At 34.9% G+C, this 22032-nt stretch overlaps 4 protein-coding genes and 1 long non-coding RNA gene across 5 annotated transcripts; 1 reads left to right on the forward strand and 4 right to left on the reverse strand.

Moving 5' to 3' along the window:
- Positions 1 to 5730: 5730 nt before the first annotated feature.
- LOC110853514 lies at positions 5731 to 6699 on the reverse strand. Its single transcript, XM_022101789.2, has 4 exons — positions 6555 to 6699; positions 6379 to 6455; positions 6177 to 6297; positions 5731 to 6076 (listed from the first exon to the last, which is right to left on the reverse strand). Exons 1-4 carry the CDS (start codon positions 6631 to 6633, stop codon positions 5850 to 5852), a joined length of 504 nt encoding a protein of 167 aa, XP_021957481.1. The 5' UTR covers positions 6634 to 6699; the 3' UTR covers positions 5731 to 5849.
- Positions 6700 to 9105: 2406 nt separating this feature from the next.
- Positions 9106 to 10072, reverse strand: LOC110853507. The gene is made up of 4 exons (XM_022101784.2): positions 9893 to 10072; positions 9729 to 9805; positions 9526 to 9646; positions 9106 to 9427 (listed from the first exon to the last, which is right to left on the reverse strand). Exons 1-4 carry the CDS (start codon positions 9969 to 9971, stop codon positions 9201 to 9203), a joined length of 504 nt encoding a protein of 167 aa, XP_021957476.1. The 5' UTR covers positions 9972 to 10072; the 3' UTR covers positions 9106 to 9200.
- Positions 10073 to 12827: 2755 nt separating this feature from the next.
- On the reverse strand, positions 12828 to 13782 carry LOC110853481. Its single transcript, XM_022101749.2, has 4 exons — positions 13620 to 13782; positions 13461 to 13537; positions 13258 to 13378; positions 12828 to 13162 (listed from the first exon to the last, which is right to left on the reverse strand). Exons 1-4 carry the CDS (start codon positions 13696 to 13698, stop codon positions 12936 to 12938), a joined length of 504 nt encoding a protein of 167 aa, XP_021957441.1. The 5' UTR covers positions 13699 to 13782; the 3' UTR covers positions 12828 to 12935.
- Positions 13783 to 15155: 1373 nt separating this feature from the next.
- Positions 15156 to 21340, forward strand: LOC118436487. Its single transcript, XR_004835493.1, has 3 exons — positions 15156 to 15407; positions 20792 to 20854; positions 21137 to 21340. It is a non-coding gene; the product is annotated as an uncharacterized LOC118436487 (long non-coding RNA).
- On the reverse strand, positions 16308 to 17883 carry LOC110853471. Its single transcript, XM_035854668.1, has 4 exons — positions 17680 to 17883; positions 17368 to 17597; positions 16725 to 17309; positions 16308 to 16633 (listed from the first exon to the last, which is right to left on the reverse strand). Exons 1-3 carry the CDS (start codon positions 17759 to 17761, stop codon positions 16734 to 16736), a joined length of 888 nt encoding a protein of 295 aa, XP_035710561.1. The 5' UTR covers positions 17762 to 17883; the 3' UTR covers positions 16308 to 16633; positions 16725 to 16733.
- Positions 21341 to 22032: the final 692 nt, after the last annotated feature.

The raw sequence follows: 22032 nt of genomic DNA on the forward strand, positions 1-22032 counted from the left end.
CTGAATGGTTTGATACAGGTTCATGTTTTGCTCCAGGTTTATATACCAAATTTTACTACCTGATTGACGACGTATGATGTCAGGCTTTAGAGTGTCACATTCAATTAATTATCTCAAGTAGATGTTGACGCAGATGTATTCTGTCCCGTTCGTGGGTATGGATTAAGCCAAAATAATTTGAGAATATATTATTACTACTGAACTTTAACTTCCATCATCCCGCGCTTGCATCCTTCTCATGCTATTAGTATGGTAGGGATACGAAGGCGGGAGCCAAATTTTGATGGAAGTTAAAGTTCAGGTATAATATGTACATCTGCAGTCGTGGCCATGCGGATTTTTAAATTGACAGCCCACTGCGTAAACAATGTGCATTAAAGCAATGTCGTCATTTCTATACAACTAATTGATTTCTAGCGTCATTAGCACAAACTGGGAAAATATTGTACGTGTTTTTATGGATTATGTTGGGTATGATGGATGAATTAGTTGTGATGAACTCGGCTTTATGCTCTTATTAACTATTAAAGTATGCATAATAGTTCTTCACCGCAAACTTAACAGGTTGCCCAACTAATTGTTAAGGATAAGTATTAAATTAGGCATATTAAAATAAAGATGAAATATATGTACTAAATACTCATAAATACTCATAAATACTCATCAATGGGGTGAGTATACACGATTTTTCTTAAATAATTCATATGTAATCATTAACGTGAACAATTCCCGATGTAATGTCAGTAAAGTACGAATTTGGCATAACTAAAATTTCAACGTTATTTTCATATCTGTCAGAATTAAGTCCTCAGTTGCATGCTTCAAAATTGAAACTGTTCACATGTGCTCACTCTACCCCACTTTAGGTCATTTGTTATTAATTGTTATGTGTCGTTACAAAATGATTTATTCGACCTGGGTGCAAGAACATGTCATTTAAAGGGTGAAAGTAAATTGTGACGTGATAAAAATAATTTTTAAGGAGGGAATAAGATTAGTGATTTGAAGGTTAGGACCGACAGCAGAAAAGTTTCAATACTATTGACAAAAAACTAAGCGTAATCGATTTCTTTCAGCAGAATTGAAAATTAAAGTCGTAAATTTAAATTGTCGTAATTTTAGCATCAATAAAGTTTTTGATTTTAACACTACTTCTATCCTTGTGGAAACCAAATTTATTTAGAAATCAAATACGTAAATCCCGAATAATGCCAAAAATTGTTACCCAGCCGGGAATCGAACCACGGCCCCCTTGAATTCATGTCAAGTGCTCTGACCTCTGAGCTACTAGGGCAATTAGTAACATTATAGGGACTTTTACTGATATTTGTCTGTGGCCTTTTTCTGTGAATTTCTACTTTCTTTTACGGTGGTAACGAACTGTTGCCTACCAAAGAAAGTTCACTTTTGGCCTACGATGGAAAGTTCTTTTTTATTCCGAACTAGGAATTTGTTTTTGATCTTAACACTACTTCTATCCTTGTGGAAACCAAATTTATTTAGAAATCAAATACGTAAATCCCGAATAATGCCAAAAATTGTTACCCAGCCGGGAATATTCTGAATATTCTTATCAGGAATATCAATAATAAATATCAGGAATATCAATAATATCAAGAATATTAAGAATCTCAGGAATATTAGGAATGTCAGGAAGACCAAAAATATCAGGAATATCAGGATTATCAGGAATATAAGGAATATCAAGAATATCAGGAATATTAGGAATATCAGGAATATTAGGAATATCAGGAATATTAGGAATGTCAGGAAGACCAAGAATATCAGGAATATCAGGAATATAAGGAATATCAAGAATATCAAGAATATCAAGAACAGTGAGAGATATGGCTCGGATGTGGCGCATCCCTCCAAACCATGGAAAGTCAGCGATTGGCTGTTCGACTTTTTGGCTGCACACTTAAAAATGTAATGGTACATACTATGATATTGAACGGATCGAGATAATGGAGATTGGTTTGCGGCATCATACATACGACCCCAGAGGAGGATCCAATCAAGTTTTGGGGTCAATCGGACCACCCAACCAGGGGGTGTGGTCGGGAAAAAAGTAAATTTTTACTAAAATTGAATCTATAGATTGTCTCACTTCACCCCAACCCCAGCTGAGGAATTCTTCATTTCATTGTATTGCGTGTACAGATTCAATTTCAGTAAAATCTCATGTTGCCCCTGACCACACCCCCAGGATGGAGGGGGAGTGCCACACCGAGGGAATACTTAATATCACCATATTTCATCTATAGATTCGAATTTAGTAAAAATTTACTTTTTTTCCGACCCCACCCCCTGGTAGGGTGGTCCAATTTACCCCAAAAGTTGATTGGATCCTCCCCCTGGGGTTGTGTGTATGATGCCGCAAACCAATCTCCATTATCTCGATCCGTTCAATATCATAGTATGTACCATTACATTTTTAAGTGTGCAGCCAAAAAGTCGAACAGCCAATCGCTGACTTTCCATGGTTTGGGGGGATGCGCCACATCCGAGCCATATCTCTCACTGATCAAGAATATCAAGAATATCTGGAATATCAGGAATATCAATAATATCAAGAATATTAAGAATCTCAGGAATATTAGGAATGTCAGGAAGACCAAGAATATCAGGAATATCAGGAATATAAGGAATATCAGGAATATAAGGAATATCAGGAATATCGTGCTGTCCTCTGCCCTAAAAACGAAGACGCCCATAAAGTTAACCAGCAGGTTTTGCACGTATTAAGCGGGGAGGAGGTATCTTATTTGAGTGTGGATTCCATTCAAGACGAAGCAGGCCAGGATGCAATTTTCTATCCGACAGAGTTTTTGAATGGATTACATCCATCGGGAATGCCGCCGCATAATCTCCGCCTCAAAGTTGGAGCCATTATAATGCTTCTCCGAAATTTAAATACCAAACGTGGTCTGTGTAACGGAACACGTCTAATTATTACAAAACTGCAACTCAACCTCATTACTGGACAAGTTCTAACTGGATCAGCGATAGAGCAAACGGTTTTCATCCCAAGAATTCAACTCGCCACATCTAACCCTGACATTCCGTTTGTTCTTCGACGCCGGCAGTTTCCAGTTAATTTAGCTTTTGCGATAACTATTAATAAATCCCAAGGCCAAACACTAGAAAGGGTGGGAATTTATCTTCCCGAACCCGTCTTCAGCCACGGTCAGCTATATGTTCTCACGCGTACGCGTTAGGAGATCCTGTGATGTAAAGGTTGAAGTAGCCACACATAGTGTCCAAGGAAAATTAATACCAGGAAGCGATAAAGTGTTTACTAAAAATGTAGTATTTAAGGAGGTGTTAAATTAGATTGAGCATTATTATAATATGTATTACTGATAAATTCTGATAAGGGATAATTATTAATATAATTTTCTATTGTAATTTGTTGACTGGTGTTAATTAGATGTCGTTCTTATATCTGTGATTTACTCACAATAAATATTGAGAGTTTATGTAATTGTCTTTTGACTTACGAGGGAACCTCTTATAGTGCCCGGAGCTCCCAGCATAACCACTATGTGCATTCGACGTAGATTTTAATACTAGTCCGATGATGTGACAAAATTTCCGTGTCAAAATGACATTTCGTCAAGTGGTGACGACTTTAGTGACGCACCGAACGGTCACTTTCGCCATGAAGAGGAACGCTTTTCACCACTCGCTCCTCACTCATCTCACTTAAATCTCAACCCATTTACTCATTGAGTAAACTCGCATCCAATTTAACTGTGTTGACAATATGATCCTTGTTTACTATTTGTAGCCTTTTAATATTTTTTTTTAAATATTCGGAGTTTAAAAATTATAGAACGTCTATAATTGTATCTATTTGTGAGGCTGTTCTTAAAATCGCCAAGGACAGGTATTCGGGAGATTTCAACGCTTCATCAATTCCAGTTAACAATGTTGAAATTGTCGACCGGGTTTTGCGTTTTGTGGAAGATTTAGTTAATAATTCAAATACGGACTTTGAATCTTCTATTGCTTTAGAATTTGACTATGATTGTGATATTGACACATATGTCGAGGGATACGATTTAATTAGTGATGCAATAAATGAATTTCATGAGGATCCTGAAGATGAGGAAGACGTCGAGGAAGCTTCTGCAAGTCTGTCGCAACGAGTCTCACAGAAATGGGAGGAAGAAGATGTCGACGGTGTCAATTTTACGTATCAAGAGCTGGTCAATATTCACATTAGCAGCAGACATATTGAAGACAATGCTTGTGAATTTGTCCAAATGGTGAATGAGAAGAGGGCACAAATAAATCCGTAAATTGTAAAGATATAGGAAAATCCCTTGTGAGTAAATGGGTTGAGATTTAAGTGAGATGAGTGAGGAGCGAGTGGTGAAAAGCGTTCCTCTTTTGAAAGCATGGGCGAAAGTGACCGTTCGGCGCGTCACTAAAGTCGTCACCACTTGACGAAATGTCATTTTGACACGGTAATTTTGTCACATCATCGGAGTAGTATTAAAATCTACGTCGAATGTACATAGTGGTTATGCTGGGAGCTCCGGGCACTATAAGAGGTTCCCTCGTTAGAAAATTATTTTGGGAACGATGGGCGGTTGCAACAAATTTACGATTATGCATGCCACCTTACCACCCTCAAGAATTCCTATATTTGCAACATTAATCATTCAAATAATATTTGTTAACTTTCTTTGCTGATGCAGACAGTCATTCCCATTAATAGTATAGATTTCATGGCCCGGCGGTAGACGGGCTTATACGCTAGTCGATTAATAAGTTGTGATGAAGTCGGATTTATGTATGCTTTTATGAAGTATGAGTACTAAGGTGTCCCCTAGTTCTTTCTTCACTGCAAATTTAATAGTCTAGCCAACTAATTGATAAGTACTAAATTAGGCGAATCAGCATAAAGATGAAATATACTATATACTCATATAAATTAAATACTGATGTGCGGAGAGTCAATAATATTTAAGATTTGTTTTGTATTTTTTTTTTATTACGATACATATTTAATCCATTAGTGTGAACGAGGTAATGTCAGTAAAGTACGAATATGGCATAACTAAAATTTCGACGCTATTTTCATATTTGAACTAAATACGTCCTCTGCTGCATACTCCAAAATTGAAACTATTTACATATTCTCACTCTACCCCACTTTAGGTCATTTGTTATGTAGTCACACAGTGATTTACTAAACCTGTGTGTAAGGACATGTCACTTAAAGGGAGAAAGTAAAATGTGACGTGACACAGTCGTGTCGAGTCCAAATTATTTTTAAGGAGTGAATAAGATTCGTGATTTGAAGGTTAGGAGAAAAGTTTCAATAATATTGACAAAAAATAAGCGTAGTCAATTTCTTTCAGCAGGAGTGAAAATTATAGTTTCGTAACTTTAAAATCAGCAAAGTTTATCTGCAACTTGTTATAAAACTTATATATTACAGAAAGAAATCCTCTCTATCTATATTTATTTAATTGGCCGATGCAGAATATTAGTAAAATCATATATCAACGGCAAAGTCATTCAAAAAAGGTACATAACGTTAACTAAAAAAGTTGCTCGTTTTTATTAAAAAATGAGATGTTTATGTGAGAAATTAAATTTTAAAATTAAAAAATTAATACAGGACATGGGTTTATGGAGAAAGCGTATTGCTTTGTAAATTGTGTACAGCGAAATTTTCATCGTTTCCAAATGTCGAGTAAATAAACAAACCACATCATCAGAATTAATTGCATGAAATTGATTATAGCGCCGCCATTTTATTAACTGATCGTAAATAGTTTTAAGATAATTTTGAATTTACGTATGTTTGAAAGATTGCATGAAGCAAGAATTTATTGGGAATTGGTTCCATTTGCATTATTCATGTGGCAGAGGACTCCTCTTTGTTCGGCGCACATTCCCGAGAAAATGTGGTCGTCGGCGGAAAAGTAGAGGCACACCCAGTTCGCGGGGTGGATCATGACGTTTTTCGTCGACACGTCGGAACCATCGCCATAAACGAATGCCGCCCTGCCAGTCAGAGTCTCCATTTCTCGCATGCTGGCGTCAATCCAGAGCTCTGAAATGTTTAATATTTGTTCAATTGTTTAGCACTATTTCAATTTCAACCACGTATTAAATACTTAGTATGCAAATTAAGTATCAAAACCGTCACTCACGTGATGAGGGGCCAACGTTGGCTCGAACAAAATCAAACTCGGCGTCGGATTGGAAGATGGCAAATTGAATGCCCGACTGTCGACAAATTTGCCTGGCTGCGTCCCACCTCACTTGAAAAGTCTACAAAAAGTGAATTTACTTTATTTTATATGGAAAACCAGTGTTTCCTAAGGGCAGTGATTTTATTGAAAGTTTAATTACGGAGTTTAAGGTCGTGTAGAATGTCTTGCTCCCAATTGTTCCGATCACTCGCATTTCAGGATACTCGATTTGGCGATCTGTAAAAAATATTGATCGGTTGAAGAATTAAAAATTATGGTACATATATTTTAACGATTCTTCATACAAATACGTGCATTATTTTGAGTTATTCTTACCCAATGTTGCTGCGTGGACAGCAACACCTGAAAATGCGACCACGGCCAAAGAGCAAAGCACAAGTTTCAAAAGTTCCATTTTTTTAGAAATTCGATTTTGATGGTATATTTATGTATGAAGTTAATATTTAGCAAGGATTAGACAAGCTGAATACTTGGATGCATTTTCACCCCTTTACTCCAGGTTTATATACCAAATTTTACCCTATTGACGATGACGTAGTGATGGCAGTGTTCAGAGTGTCGCATGCAATCTCTTATCTCAAGTAGATGTTGACGCAGATGTGTAACCTGTCCCAACATTGGATATAGATTAAAGCTAAATAAATTAAGAATATATGTAGATCTGTGGTAGTAATCATTATTTTAAAATTGACAGCTTACTGCGTAAACAATACGAACTAACGTGTTCAATGTCGTCATTTGTAACAAATTTATTTAGAGCGTCATTTGCAAAAAGTGGAAAAAACAATTTGGTTGCATGTGTTTGAAAATTGGGTATGATCGATTAATGAATTGCGATAAAGTCAGATTTACTTATTGCATATGAAAGTGTCAATTAGTTCTTTGCTGTAAACCAAATTTATGCAGGCTGAAATTCAGACTCTGAATAAGTCATTTGATACGAACACAAAGATTAAAACTGTTTACACATTCTCACTTTGCCCCAATTTTGGTCATTTGGCAAAGTTTTTACACAATGATTTATTTACCTGGGTTCAAGGACATTTCATTTAAAGGGTAAAGTAAAATGTGACGTGATGTAGGAATGTCCAGGCGAAGGTATTGTGGGAATAAGATTTGTGATGCGAAGGCAGGGCTCGATAAGAAAACAGTTTCAATAATACTGAAAAAAATAAATAATCACACCAAGTCAATTGCTTTCCTGATCGACAATTCAAGTTTCGTAACTATTAAATTATTAAGTTTATCTGAGCATCTAAGGATGGATCCGGTACCTAGATTCATTTTCGTTGCCTCAGTCAAAATATTACTAAAATTATATATCAACTGCAAAGTCAATCAAAAAATTAACGCAAGTTAAACAAAATTGTAAATTGCTAGTTTGTAGTCTTCGTGCGTAAGAAATTCAAAAATGAGATGTTAACCTGAGAAATGAAATTAAAAAAACACGTATTTAATTATTTATCTGACAAGGGACACTCATGACCTGTCGTTTGAGTCCAGGGTACCCACTATGTTATTTTGAATCTACTAGGACCCCAGATGAAGGATTCATTCATATTTCCGTGTAAAACTCATATTTGGCGCCATGGCGTGGCGCCAAACTTAGAAATTTGCATTTTCGACCAATTTCAAACCCTCATAACTTTTGTAGTTTATGTCGGATTTTCAAAATTTTATGCTTAAAATGACCACAAAAGTCAAAATTTTTGAGAAAAAAATAAAAATAAAAAATTTCTAATTTTTGAGATATTTTTAGCATTTTTTCGACGAACCCCCATTTCTAAGAAAATTACGAAATTTTTCGAAAAGTTAAAAGCGATAATTTTGGAAAAAAATATCATGGAATACGAAAGTTTAACTCCTTGTCATGATTTTTGCCAAAAATTTTTAAAATCCGTCCAGGATTTCAAAAGTTCTGGCGGTTTCAAAAATAAAAACATTCAAATTTGGCGAATTTGGCGCCACGCCATGACGCCAAATATGAGTTTTACACGGAAATATGAATGAATCCTTCATCTGGGGTCCTAGCAGATTCTAAAAAACATAGTCGCCACCCTGGACTCAAACGACAGGTCATGAGTGTCCCTTGTGAGACCGTTGGTGTCATGTATATATTTAATCCATTTATGTGAACAAGTATGGAGGTACTGTCAGTACCTACGAATTTGACATAACTAAAATTTCAACCTGATCTTCACACCTGTCAGAGCTAATTTAGTCGTCTGTTGAGTATACCAAAGTTGAAAAAGTTTACACATTCTCACTCTGCCCCACTTTTGGTCATTTGTGATGTCGCCATACAATGATTTGTATGACCTGGGTGCAAAGACATGTCACTTAAAGGGTGAAAGTAAAATGCGACGTGACACAGTAGTGTTGGGTCGAAAGTATTTTGGGAATAAGATTTTTGATGCGAAGGTTGGGATCGATAAGAGAAAAGGTTCAATAATATTTACAAAAAAATAAGCGAACCTAGTCAATTTCTTTCCGGAATTAAAGTTAAAATCTTCGTAACTTTAAAATCAGAAATTTATCTGAAACTTGTGATAAAACTTATTTCACACGGAAACCGATTTTACCTACATTGTTTAAGTAGGCCAATTAAAAATATTAGCCAAACCACATATCAGCGGAAAAGTCATTCAAAAAATTGACAATATGAAATAAAAATTTAAATTGTTCGTTTTTAACCAGCGTGAGTATGCAATTGAAAAATTAGATTTTCACGAAAGAAATGAAATTTGAAAATGAAAAATTAAGACGCGACATGTGATTATAGAGAGAGCGTATTGCTTTATAAATTATGTACAGCGAAATTTTCATTGTATACAAATTAATAAATAATTAGCATATCAGACTTAAATTGATTATTGCGCCGTCATTTTATTCATTGATCGAAAATTGTTATAGTATAATTTTGAATTTAATTGTGTTTGAAAGGTTGCATGAAGCAAGAAATTATTGGGAATTGGTTCCATCAGCGTTGTTCATGTGGCAGAGGACTCCTCTTTGTTCAGCGCACATTCCTGAGAAAATGTGGTCATCCGCGGAGAAGTAGAGGCACACCCAGTTCGCAGGGTAAATCATGACGTTCTTCGTCGACACGTCGGAACCATCGCCGTAAACGAAGGCCGCCCTCCCAGTCAGAGTCTCCATTTCTCGCATGCTCGCGTCAATCCAAAGTTCTAAAATATTACAGATTTGTGCAATTTTAAAGCACTATTTATGTATGCATTTATGTATCAAATCAGTATGCAAATTATGTAGCTATATAGTCACTCACGTGATGAGGGGGCAACGTTAGCTCGAACAAAATCAAACTCAGCGTCGGATTGAAAGATGGCGAATTGAATGCCCGACTGTCGACAAATTTGCCTGGCTGCGTCCCACCTGACTGCAAAAGTCTACAAAAAGTACGTTTCATTTTAATTTATATGAAAAACCAGTGTTTCCGAGTGGCGGTGATTTCATTAAAAGTTTAATTACAGAGTTTAAGGTCGTGTAAAACGTCTTGCTCCCAATTGTTCCGATCACTCGCATTTCAGGGTACTCGATTTGGCGATCTGTAAAAAGTATTATTGATTGAAAAATTATAAATTATGGTAACGATTTTTAAAGATTCTAAATGGATTATTTTGAATTTTGCTTACCCAATGTTGCTGCATGGACTGCAACTCCTGAAAATATGACCACGGCTAAAGAGCAAAGCACAAATTTCAAATATGCCATTTTTTAGAAATTCAGTTTTAATTGTGTACGTAGTTAATATTCAGTTTTGGCTTCAGGAAGAAGGAGACAAGGTGAATACTTGGATGCATTTTCACCCTTTACTCCAGGTTTATATACTCAATTTTACCTGATTGGCGATAACGTAGTGATGGCAGTGTTCAGAGAGTCGCATGCAATTGGTTCTCTTATCTCAAGTAGATGTTGACGCAGATGTGTGACCTGTCCCAACAGTGGATATAGATTAAAGCCAAATAATTTGAGAATATTTGTAGATCTGCAACAGTGGTCATATTAATTTTTAAAATTGGCAGCTTCATACGTAAACAATATGCATTAAGTATTCAATATCGTCATTTCCATGCAGCTATATAATTGATTTACAGCGTCATTAGCACAACATGGAAAAAACAAGTTGGTTACGTGTTTTTGAAACATTGTGCATGATCGAACGATCGATCATGCATAATCGATCAGATCGATTAATAAATTGTGATAAGTGGAATAAACTTATTAAGTATTAACGTGTCCACTAGTCGAAATAGACAGTAAGTTTTTGCAAAGAAATTGAAATAATTTGGATTATTTTGGTAAAATTCAACTACAAACTTGGCACTTATCTAAAATTTCAACATGATTTTCATATTTGTCAGAACTAAATAAGTCGTCTTCCTGTTACATTCATACTCCAAAATTGAAACTGTTTACACATTCTCACCCTGTCCCCACTTTTGGTCATTTGTCATGTCGTTACACAAATAAAGAAGCATCGAACACAAATAAAGAAGCATCGAACACAAATAAAGTACAAAAATAAGACCCGTTTCTAACGTTTTGGGGTAATACATAAAGGATTTTAGCGAGTCGAAAGTATTTTGGAAAGTATTTTGGGAATAAGATTTTTGATGCGAAGGTTGGGATCGATAAGAGAAAACTTTCAATAATATTGAAAAAAAAATAAGCGAACCTAGTCAATTTCTTTCCGGAATTAAAATTAAAAGCTTCGTAACTTTAAAATCAGAAAGTTTATCTGAAACTTGTGATAAAACTTATTTCAGAGGGAAACCGATTTTACCTACATTGTTTAGGTAGGCCAATTAAAAATATTATCAAAACCACATATCAGCGGAAAAGTCATTCAAAAAATTGACAATATGAAATAAAAATGTGAATTGTTCGTTTTCAACCAGCGTGAGTATGCAATTAAAAAATGAGATGTGACGTGACACAGTGTTGAGTCGAAAGTATTTTGGGAATAAGATTTTTGATGCGAAAGCTGGGATCGATAATAGAAAACTTTAAACAACATTGAAAAAAATAAGCGAACCTAGTCAATTTCTTTCTGGAATTAAAATTAAAATCTTCATACCTATTAAATCATCAAGTTTATCTGAAACTTTGTATGGAATACATGCATTAAAGGTACATTATCTAGATTCAGTTTCCTAGGCGTAGTCAAAATATTTCTAAAATCATATATCAACTGCAAAATCAATCAAAAAATTGCCGCAAGTTAAATGAAAACGTACCTAAATTGTTAGTTGCGTGCGTACGCAATTGAAAAAATGATATGTTAACGGGAGAAATGAAACTTTAAAATTAAAAAATTAAGACATTATATTTATGGCGAAAGTGGACCCTTTTTGTAAATTTGAGAATATATTATGTCGATCTGCATTAGTGGCCATCCTAATTTTTAAATTGACAGCCCCTGCGTAAACAATATGCATCATATATATCTCATTTCTATACATCTAATTGATTTATATCGTCATTAGCACAAAGTGGTAAAAATGAATTGTTTACTTATTTTTGATGGATTATGTATGATCGATTCATAAGTTGTGATCAAGCCGAATTTATGTATGCTTTTATGAAGTATGGATACTAAAGTGTCCATTAGTTCTTCACCGCAAACTTGATAGGCTGCCCAACTAATTGTTAAGGATAACCATTAAATTAGGCATATTAAAATAAAGATGAAATATACTACATATTTACTCAAATAAATTAAATACTTATGTAGAGAGTCAATAATATTGTGATAAACCTTATTGCAGAAAGAATCCCTCTTTACTATATCTACATTTTTTAGGTTGGCCATTTTAAAATATTACTCAAATTATATATCAACGGCAAAGTTATTCAAAAAAGTTACATAATTAAATAAAAATGTAATTGCTCGTTTTTAACCTGCGTATACAGTTTAAAAATGAAATGTTTACGCGAGAAATTAAATTTTAAAAATTAAAAAAATTTATAAGCGAAATGTGATTATAAAGAAAATGTATTGCTTTGTAAATTATGTACAGCAAAATTTTCATCGTAGTCAAATAAGAAGTAAATAAATAAATAATTAACATAATCAGACTTAAATTGCATGAAATTGAATTTATTAACTGATTTTAAATTGTTTAAATATAATTTGAATTTAAGTATGTTTGTATTTAAGTAATTTTGAAATCTGGGCAACGAAATTTTTATTTATCTATGGTTATTTATTTTGACCTTTTCTAAATATTATAAAAAAAAATATATTGGCTGCAAAGTCATTCAAAAAATTAATAAAAGTTGAATAAATATGTAAATTTTAACTTTCATACTTAATAGAAAACGAGATACTAAAGTGAAAAATTAAATTTGAAAATGAAAAATTAGGCAACTAAAAATGTAAGTTTCTCGTTTTTAACAGTACTCAATTGAAAAATGAGATGTTTACGTGACGAATTAAATTTTAAAATTAAAAAATTAGGACAGGGCATGTGTTTATGGGGAAAGCGTATTGATTTGTAAATTATGTACAACGAAATTCGTACACAAATGGCGAGTAAATAAATCAGCAATATGATCTGACTAAAATTGATTGCATGAAATTGATTATAGCGCCGCCATTTTATTAACTGATCGTAAATTGTTTTAATATAATTTTGAATTTAAGTCGTCTGAAAGATTGCATGAAGCAAGAAATTATTGGGAATTGGTTCCATCAGCGTTGTTCATGTGGCAGAGGACTCCTCTTTGTTCGGCGCACATTCCTGAGAAAATGTGGTCGTCGGCGGAAAAGTAGAGGCACACCCAGTTCGCGGGGTGAATCATGACGTTCTTCGTCGACACGTCGGAACCATCGCCATAAACGAACGCCGCCCTCCCGGTCAGAGTCTCCATTTCTCGCATGCTGGCGTCAATCCAAAGTTCTAAAACATTTAATATTTATTAAAGTTTTAAGCACCATTTCCACCATTTATGTACCAAATTAATATGCTAATTAAATAGCAAAATGGTCACTCACGTGATGAGGGGGCGACGTTAGCTCGAACAAAATCAAACTCGGCGTCGGATTGGAAGATGGCGAATTGAATGCCCGACTGTCGACAAATTTGCCTGGCTGCGTCCCACCTGACTTGAAACGTCTACGAAAAGTACGTTTTGTGTTATTTTATACGAAAAACAAGTATTTCTAAATGGCAGTGATTTCATTGAAAGTTTAATTACGGAGTTTAAGGTCGTGTAAAACGTCTTGCTCCCAATTGTTCCGATCACTCGCATTTCAGGGTACTCGATTTGGCGATCTGTAAGAAATATCGAGTTAAAAATGAAAAATTATCGTATATTTTTGGCGATTCTACGAACGTTGATTTGAATTTTTCTCACCCAGTGTTGCTGCACGGACAGCAACGCCTGAAAATACGACCACGGCCATAGACCAAAGCACAAGTTTCAAAAGTGCCATTTTTTAGAAATTCGATTTTGAGGATATATGTAGTTAATATTCAGGTATGATTTCAGGAAGATTAATACAAGCTGAATATTTGGATGCCGTTTCACCCTTTACTCCAGGTTTATATAGCAAATTTTACCTGGTTGACGATGACGTAATGATATCAATCTCTCGAGTGTCGCATGCAATTGGTTCTCTTATCTCAAGTATATGTTGACGCAGATGTGTGACCTGTCCCAACATTGGATATGGATTAAGGCCAAATAAAAATATATGTACATAGATCTGCATAATTATCATATAAGTAATCACAATAATTTTAAAATTGACAGCGTACTGAGAAAACAATACGAACTAAAGTGTTCAGTATCGTCACTTGTAACTAACTTATTAAAAGCGTCATTAGCACAAAGTGGGGAAAACAAATTGGTTAAGTGTTTTTGAAAGATTATGCAGGCCATGATCGATTAATAAATTCTGATGATGCCGGATTTACTTATTAAGTATTAATATGTCCACTGGTTCTTTGCTGGAAACCAAATGTGTAGTCTGGTCAATTATCTAATTGTTAAGTATTACAGAAATCGGGCATATTCAGTTTCATTTGCATAATTACTGGAAAGTTTGGAACGGTGTACGGTTTTTCAGTGTTCATTGTATATTTGGGTATGTTTAAGTTGTTTTAAGAAATTCCTACAATGCAATTACAAATTTGTCATATCTTACAAAAATTTGAACGTGATTTTCATATTTGTCAGAACAGAATTTGTCGTCTGTTACGAACTCCAAAATTGAAGCTGTTTACACATTCTCATTCTGTTCCCACTTTTGGTCATTTGTCATGTCGTTACACAAATAAAGAGACATTGAGTCCAAATAAAGTACAAAAGTAAGACCCACTTCTTACGTTCGTTACATGCATAAAAAAAATTACCCCAATTTTTTCCAGTTTAACCAAGTTTGCATGTGTGATCCGCAACTTAACTGCGTAGAGAAGATGATATACCTGAGATCAAATGATAATCTCCTTCAAAATGGATGAAACCACATCCTTTATGCACGACATTTAACCATGGGGGTGGGGGTGGTTTTATAAATGCCGCAAAAATAAGACCCATTTCTTACATTTTGGGGTAATACATAAAGGATTTTAGCCGAGTTTTCTCCATTTTAACCAAGTTTGTGTGCCCACACTATTGTCAAACAATTGAATTTAAGTATATACGTTGAGCTGATGGCGTAGTTGTGTGAGATCACCCAATAACCTCTGTCAAATGGATGCGACCACATTCTTTCTGCACGACATCTAAGCATTTGTATGCATTTACTTTTAAATAGTCTGGTATTTTGGTCTAGTGACCTAACAAATACTGAAATAGCGACTGGACTGGAGCACAAAAGAGAGGACAAGATGTTACGAAGAGGAAACGGTTTTCATTTCATGTCTCGATTTTATTGCACTTCTTAAACTACTCCCTTCTACGCAGAGCTTATTCTTCATCTCTGTTTTGTCAAGGACCCACTTTACACAAAATTCTTGAATAAGTGAACATTTTTCCTTGGTCACGGTTTGGTCGTGTCATTTGTCGTCATTGTGTAAAAGTATGTATTCGTTATATTAAAAGTAAGGGGCTAACTATTGTGTAACATGGGCTGGAAAAAGCGTGCCTTCTTCTGGGACACATCTGCTGAGGAGATTTCTTGAAGGGAACCGTTCGACCGTAAGACATTGGTGAAATTTGGACTTATTCATAAATTTTTCTCATCGGATTTTTACAGTACAATTGCTAAAATGTGCGAAATAGCATATTTTTTACGAACTATTATCATAACCCGTCGTCTGTATTATGTGAAATTGTTTTGCATGACTTTTTAGAATTATAGCATCAATTTTTCAATTATGGAATTAACCTTCATCTTTCATTTGTGGATATATGTATCCGCTTGACAATTTGTCATGTCCTTTTGAATTACCAACCACCAAAACATAATAATTTGGAATAAACATAATTCGAAGAAATTATTAGATTTGTTGCGGTTCATTTCGTCCATCATATTTTAGAAAACAAAAATCCCGGTAAAGCTAAAAAGTATGTACCAAAGTGACCATGTAAAAAAATGTGGACATCGATGCGAACATTTTCTTAAATTATCCAACCTGACAACTTCTTCAGGCTTTTTTTTTCACTCAGAAATTTAACCGAAACCCTTGAAAATTAAAAAAAGGTTGGGGCTGCTGGTGAGACTGAAAGAAATGTGAGGACTGCTCTGCTCAAGTAAATGTTTAATGAAATGTGAGATTTTAGCTGCCAGAAGAGTAAAATGTTGTGAACGAATTACCTACTATCCCCGTACTTCGGCTTTGCACCTCATTTGCATAAATCTGCTCGCACAAGTTCTTGTAGCCGTCGCCCGAGATGGGGACAAGTGAGACTCTATGACTTCCACGAATGTGTACATGAAATGTAAGATTTTTAACTACGGAATGCACGTATCAAATATGGTAAGCTATTTAGTAAAACGATGACGGATATATGGATATGTATCATATTAAATGCAGATAATTTACAAGAGAAGAGATAAACACATTCGTATTATAATTTAAAGAGAAGATGACATGATTGAAGGAAGAAATTGAATTTATTTCCCAAGTTTTCGATACTGCACTCGTGTCATCATCAGGGATTAAATATTTAGAAATCAAAACACGATATGTTCATATTATACTTTAATTAGTTACCTAAGACTTTTTCAGATCATGAGCACCACCATGGAAGCAAATTGCACGTGTCCAGCAAAATTTAATCATTAAACTTATTTAACTAAATGACATTACTGTCAACTATAATTGACCACCATCGCCTTCCCAGAGAGTGATGCGAAAGGAAGTAGCACTGTAAGAATGATAATTGGCCACGATTTGCAACTGTTTCGTATCTTCCTTCACCTACATATGTACATCATCAATTAATATTGGGTAATAGATTATTACTAATATTTTTGTAGTGAATAATGTTGGTGGTGAGCTAGTGACTTACATATTGAAATTAGCTATCGAAAAATTCTAAGTCCCCGTCCTCGCTTTCCAAATCATCAGATTCAGTATGATATTCTGAGTCTGATGAGTCATCTTCACGAATAGGAATAATTATGGGCGTCATCAAGTTCGTTGCAGGTGAATCTAAGAAATTGTCCATCAATCTATCCCTTTCCCACATTTTGTCTTCATATTTTATAGAATGATGGACGCAATTCCTCCACATTTCAGGTGTTATATTTGATACCGCTTTCTTCGACAATTCATATATTCCGTTCAAATTATTGCCTGGATTATGTTTAGCGATATAGCCCTTGACAATTGCCCAGATTAATTCAATCGGGTTAAACTCGCAGTGAGCAGGTGGAAGCCAGAGTATTTTTATATCCTTGTTGCTTTCTTCTGCAAGTTTCTCCACGATAAATTTGGGTTTCACGGGTTTTGATTTTGCCAGTTCGATTAGTGATGATTTGGTAAGTTTATGGAAACTTTCAACTCCTTCGGGCAGACGAATGTCATGTTGAACAACCCAATCAACAATTTTCTGCTTCAGCCAGGCCATGTTCGGCATTAGCGTTCCTTCAACCTATAGTAAAACAATCTTACTACGATTTTGAAATTACAACATTGAATTCAAAATGTACCCTTTTGCGGTGGTAGGGAGCCTGATCTAGAACTAAGACCGATTTTGGTGGCACGAGACTCAGGATCTTTTCAAACCACGTCAAATATCTGACATGGTCCATATTACCGTGATAATCTTTAACGTCCTTTTTTGAAATAAAAATATCGTCCCCATCCGTCAGAAACCCATCCTCGGATCCTATGTGGTTAATGATGACTCTGCCGTTTCCAGATTTTACCAGAAATCCTCCTGAATAAAAACGTTTAAATATGTTATAGTTAGATTCTGCTAACACGAGGTTTACTTTAGTACAATGAAATAAAGATCAGACCTGTCCAGTTATTCATGTCCTGCAAAATCATGCCACTCCAAAACTGGTCCATTTCTTGCCGTTCACGGTTTGTTAGCAGCATTTCCCAGCAATATTTTCTCGTATTATCGGGAGAAGCCCACGTCTCGTCGGAGAAATAAATTTTTCTATTTTCTGCTCTATATTGCCGAATTTTCCTAAGGTAGTTTTCTCTTTGGGCAACTATGTCCGTGCGTTCAAGATAAACAGGTTTTTTATTTATTAGTCGATATTTGAAGCTACATTTTGTCACCAGCCACTTTCGAAACAATGATTCGCTAATTTTAGGAAAATATTCATTATTGCGACATGTTTGCCAGAGGGAGTTCGCACTTGGATATTCTTTACGTGAATAGAAGTCTTGAGTAACACGACGAATCATTGAGGTCGAAAACTCATCACATTGATAAAGTGGTTTCCTTGGTGTATTATCAGTTTGAATTTCTTTGTTATTCTCTTTATTACTCGCGTTCTTCATAATTGTGTGCACTGTTCGTTTTGAAACGTTACACAACCCTGCCACTTTTTTTGCTACATTTTCTAGCTTGAACTGGTTTAACACTTTCACATTGTATTTAAAGTAATTTTGTAAAGTTTGCACAAACTCGTGCACGTTTTTTACTACTCCAGATATATTTTTTGACGGTTTATTAACTCTTGTTACTCTCCTAATGCTCATGGTGACAGTATTACTATTTGCAATTAGGTATTTAAATTTTTACAATTTTATAATGTACAAATTATTTCGTTGTGCATGTTTACTAAAAACCACATGTTTACACCAGTTCCCGCACGCGTCATTCAAAATAGTGTGGGCGACGGCTACAAGAACTTGTGCGAGCAGATTTATGCAAATGAGGTGCAAAGCCGAAGTACGGGGATAGTACCTCTTCATATTTCATTATGAAAATGCAATCAACTGGAAGTGAAAAATGGGAAGGTGAAAAATCGAGATATTTATTTCATATTCTTATTTTTGGAGATGAAAATTGCAGGAAGATATTTGAAATGGCTGCAATTTTTTTTGAAGTCAATAGAATTTTTCGTATAATTTTATTAGTTTTCGTATAATTATTAGTTTTCGTATAATTCGACAGAAATGCAAAATTTGAGCCAGTATATTTAATTATTTTAATTAAAACATAGTATACAGAACTGCTTAAATTGGTCGACGTTTATTAAACATTAGAAATTGCTTAATTATAAATAACAAAATAGGTTCTTGAGTTTTGTTGAAAAATGTTGGTTTTTCTGTATAAAATAGTGTACTAATTTTGACGAGAATTTTATACGAGTGGGATTTCACCTTAATAGCAAATCTCGCTGTTGGACTTGTGAAGATGTAAATAAATAAATAAATTACTCTGTAAAACCGAGGAGGAGGGATTCAAATGATTGCACTAATCCAAACCACAAACAACACGCCAACAAGTTTATGCTTCCAATTGAATCGTCCTATAATTTTCAGACCCTCGAATTGAGAGAAATCTTGGGTTTGACGTTGTAAAATGTGTCACTCGTCCCAAGGGTGACTTCCTTTAATTTCTTGGAGCAATAAACCGATTTTACGACACGATTTCTTATGTCATTTCGACCCGTTGACCTAATCCAAGGTCTTGTTAAAGGGCACTCTAAATAATCCAGTAACAAACATATTACCAAGTTTAGACATAATTTTTTTTATCGAATTGGTTGGAGGCTGTCATAAATTGGTAATGAATTTGGATTTGATTGAAGTGAAAATTCTTGGAAAAACGGTAGCAACATATTACGAAATATAGTAGACCAGGTTATACCTAATTTCCTTCCGGTGACACTTTGTTACCACATTATTTAGAGTATGGTAACACACTGTTTAGGATGACAACGAATCTTATTGTGCAATGCTGTTCCGAGTTTACCATCTGGATGAGTTTCATAATAATTTTACAACCCAAATCCAATTCGAAAACACAAAGGAAGAAACAGTTACAGAATTTGGAATAGAATACAACACTGTTTGAAAATTACTGGGTGGGGCGCAGTGGTAAATTTTTATGAGGGTTTTGGTTTGCCTTTCCAATCCGATTTTTGCCGAAGTTAGCAAGCTGTCCAGAATCCAGTCCACGATAATTCAACCAACTTACTTGGTCTCTTTATAAACTTTTATTGCAATAATTGTACCCAATTTAACGGTGGTGTTAGTAAAAATAAGTAAAATGCTGGCTCGTGTCCGAACAAAAATATTACTAAGCAAGAGACAGACCTTTTTTGTGAAATCTAATTTCAAACTGTAAAAACCACTTGATTAAATTGATTAGCACTAAATTATGTTAAACGTGATAATTACAAATAATATCGAGTTTTAATTAATTTAGTTAAAAGTACAAAATTATTTTTTAGTTTTCGGAAATCTATAAAAAAAGGGATTTACCGGATTTGACAAATTTTTAATTCGAAGCTTTCTCAGCAAGAGAAACACATTGTCATATTATTTATGACAATTTCAACTCATAATCCTCCATTTTTTCATAATTCTTTCTTCTCGTTACCCATCTGCTCGCATTACAAATATTCTATCTCAAACACTCCTTTGTTTCAGGTCAGATTTCACTATTTCTTTAAGAAACAAACACAAAAATAAGCACATAAAACTTTTACATCCCATCCATCCACACACCACACGCAAATCTACCTAAAAAAATCGAAGCACTCGTCGCCTCCCAAAAAATAGAGCGATTTCTATTTCCCGAGACGAGAGGAAGTCTCAAAAACTGGGTAAAAAATGGACATAAAATCCCAACCTGAAAACAAAAGGGAAATGACAGAGCCCATGAAAAATGTGACGTAATAAAATTAAAGACCGCACCACACACTCCCAAAATCCTCGGCATTTATAAAACCACCCCCACCCAAATCCACCCCCACCCCCACCTAAATCCACCCCCACCCCCACCTAAATCCACCCCCACCCCCATCAAATCCACCCCCACCCCCACCCCCATCCACATGATAAAATGATTTATTAGCTTAAAAAACAAAGCCAAAATGAGACACTTTAACAGCTCGCTGCTTCTCATACTATTTACCGTCTTAGTTTTCGGTTTCATTTCAGTTTCATATGGAGAAACTGATGGGGATGCTGATCCTCTGGAAACAAACGAAGAAGGAGATGATTGTAAGTACATAATCTGTTCACATCAAAAATAAATTGTAACAAAATTGCCTACGAGTGAAATTCTATAATATTGGTGCGTTCTTACCGTCTGGTAATAATAATTTTCCATTCAAATCAAATCTGTTACCCATCGGGTATCCGATGTGTTAGTAAATTTGAATTTTACTCACAATTATTTGTACCGTTGCGTGACAAATGTAGGACATTCGGTGACAATTTTGTTACCAATTTTTTACTGCAACACAAGACATTTTAAAATTTCTTACTTTTTTCATGTTTCAGTGATGCAAAATGAGAAAGCTCCAGATGCCGCAAACAATATAGATGTCCTTCTAAACCAAACCCAAGTCTTGCTAGATCAAGCCCAACTTCTGGTGAGGATCGTACAGGGACAAGTTTAAAAAGACATTGCAAATTATACGAATTTTTGCAAATTTATTTACTTGTACTGTGTAATAAGTATTTAAAAGAAATAAAAAAACAGATTTATAAATAAGCAGAATTTTGAAAGTCAAGAGCTTGTTTACATATCTTTTGTTATTCATGCATTCTCCAGAATTGAGAAAACTGGTTTGAAATTCTAACTTCTCTGTGGTTGAAGAAAGTGGGTGTAATTGGTGAATTATCGAGATTTTTCTTTCGTCCAGATCACTTTTTTTATACTTCTCGTGCATTTTATACAATATAAGATAAACTGTTTCGAAACGAAACCCTGGTCAGGTTATGTTATTCAAAAGAAGAGTGCCGAATGCTATCAGCTAGTTATTAATACGCCAAACTTTAACGGGTAATGACTTCTTGTCACGATATTTACATATTTGGAGGTTAAAATCAAATCGAGAATATAACGCCCAGGAATCTTGTTTTAAGCTTCCTTTTAAACAAATTAATAACACAAATTTATACTGGCGTCGCATAATGTCAATATTTCCCAAAAACGTGGAACAAATTTCTCCAAATAATCACAACCTCAAAATCTCCACCGAAAACCATAAAGGTCGGTCAAAGTAGTGTCATGAATCTCTCTTTATTGCTCAAATGTCCAGCCTTCTGCCGTCCGTCACTTGTCATGAGGACAGATCTCGGTCCATCTCGTGTATCGGATGGGTCGTGAATTTGCTGCCTGTGGGAACGACTTCTTGCCAACAATGGGATGGACAACAATGAGGCAATAAAAA

This window comes from Folsomia candida, unplaced genomic scaffold (genome assembly GCF_002217175.1).
Source record: "Folsomia candida strain VU population unplaced genomic scaffold, ASM221717v1 Fcan01_Sc008, whole genome shotgun sequence".
Lineage (NCBI taxonomy): Eukaryota > Metazoa > Arthropoda > Collembola > Entomobryomorpha > Isotomidae > Folsomia > Folsomia candida.

What these genes read in the sequence shown, in the direction of transcription:
- LOC110853514 (XM_022101789.2), bottom strand. Translation starts at nt 6,633, where the DNA reads ATGGAACTTTTGAAACTTGTGCTTTGCTCTTTGGCCGTGGTCGCATTT. An exon ending in TCTACACGACCTTAAACTCC is followed by an intron (nt 6,298 to 6,378) that starts GTAATTAAACTT and finishes CACTTTTTGTAG; the next exon opens with ACTTTTCAAGTGAGGTGGGA. An exon ending in CAACGTTGGCCCCTCATCAC is followed by an intron (nt 6,077 to 6,176) that starts GTGAGTGACGGT and finishes TAAACATTTCAG; the next exon opens with AGCTCTGGATTGACGCCAGC.
- LOC110853507 (XM_022101784.2), bottom strand. Translation starts at nt 9,971, where the DNA reads ATGGCATATTTGAAATTTGTGCTTTGCTCTTTAGCCGTGGTCATATTT. An exon ending in AGTCCATGCAGCAACATTGG is followed by an intron (nt 9,806 to 9,892) that starts GTAAGCAAAATT and finishes TACTTTTTACAG; the next exon opens with ATCGCCAAATCGAGTACCCT. An exon ending in TAACGTTGCCCCCTCATCAC is followed by an intron (nt 9,428 to 9,525) that starts GTGAGTGACTAT and finishes GTAATATTTTAG; the next exon opens with AACTTTGGATTGACGCGAGC.
- LOC110853471 (XM_035854668.1), bottom strand. Translation starts at nt 17,761, where the DNA reads ATGCTGCTAACAAACCGTGAACGGCAAGAAATGGACCAGTTTTGGAGT. An exon ending in GGACATGAATAACTGGACAG is followed by an intron (nt 17,598 to 17,679) that starts GTCTGATCTTTA and finishes GTTTTTATTCAG; the next exon opens with GAGGATTTCTGGTAAAATCT. An exon ending in CTCCCTACCACCGCAAAAGG is followed by an intron (nt 17,310 to 17,367) that starts GTACATTTTGAA and finishes GTTTTACTATAG; the next exon opens with GTTGAAGGAACGCTAATGCC.
- LOC110853481 (XM_022101749.2), bottom strand. Translation starts at nt 13,698, where the DNA reads ATGGCACTTTTGAAACTTGTGCTTTGGTCTATGGCCGTGGTCGTATTT. An exon ending in TGTCCGTGCAGCAACACTGG is followed by an intron (nt 13,538 to 13,619) that starts GTGAGAAAAATT and finishes TATTTCTTACAG; the next exon opens with ATCGCCAAATCGAGTACCCT. An exon ending in TAACGTCGCCCCCTCATCAC is followed by an intron (nt 13,163 to 13,257) that starts GTGAGTGACCAT and finishes TAAATGTTTTAG; the next exon opens with AACTTTGGATTGACGCCAGC.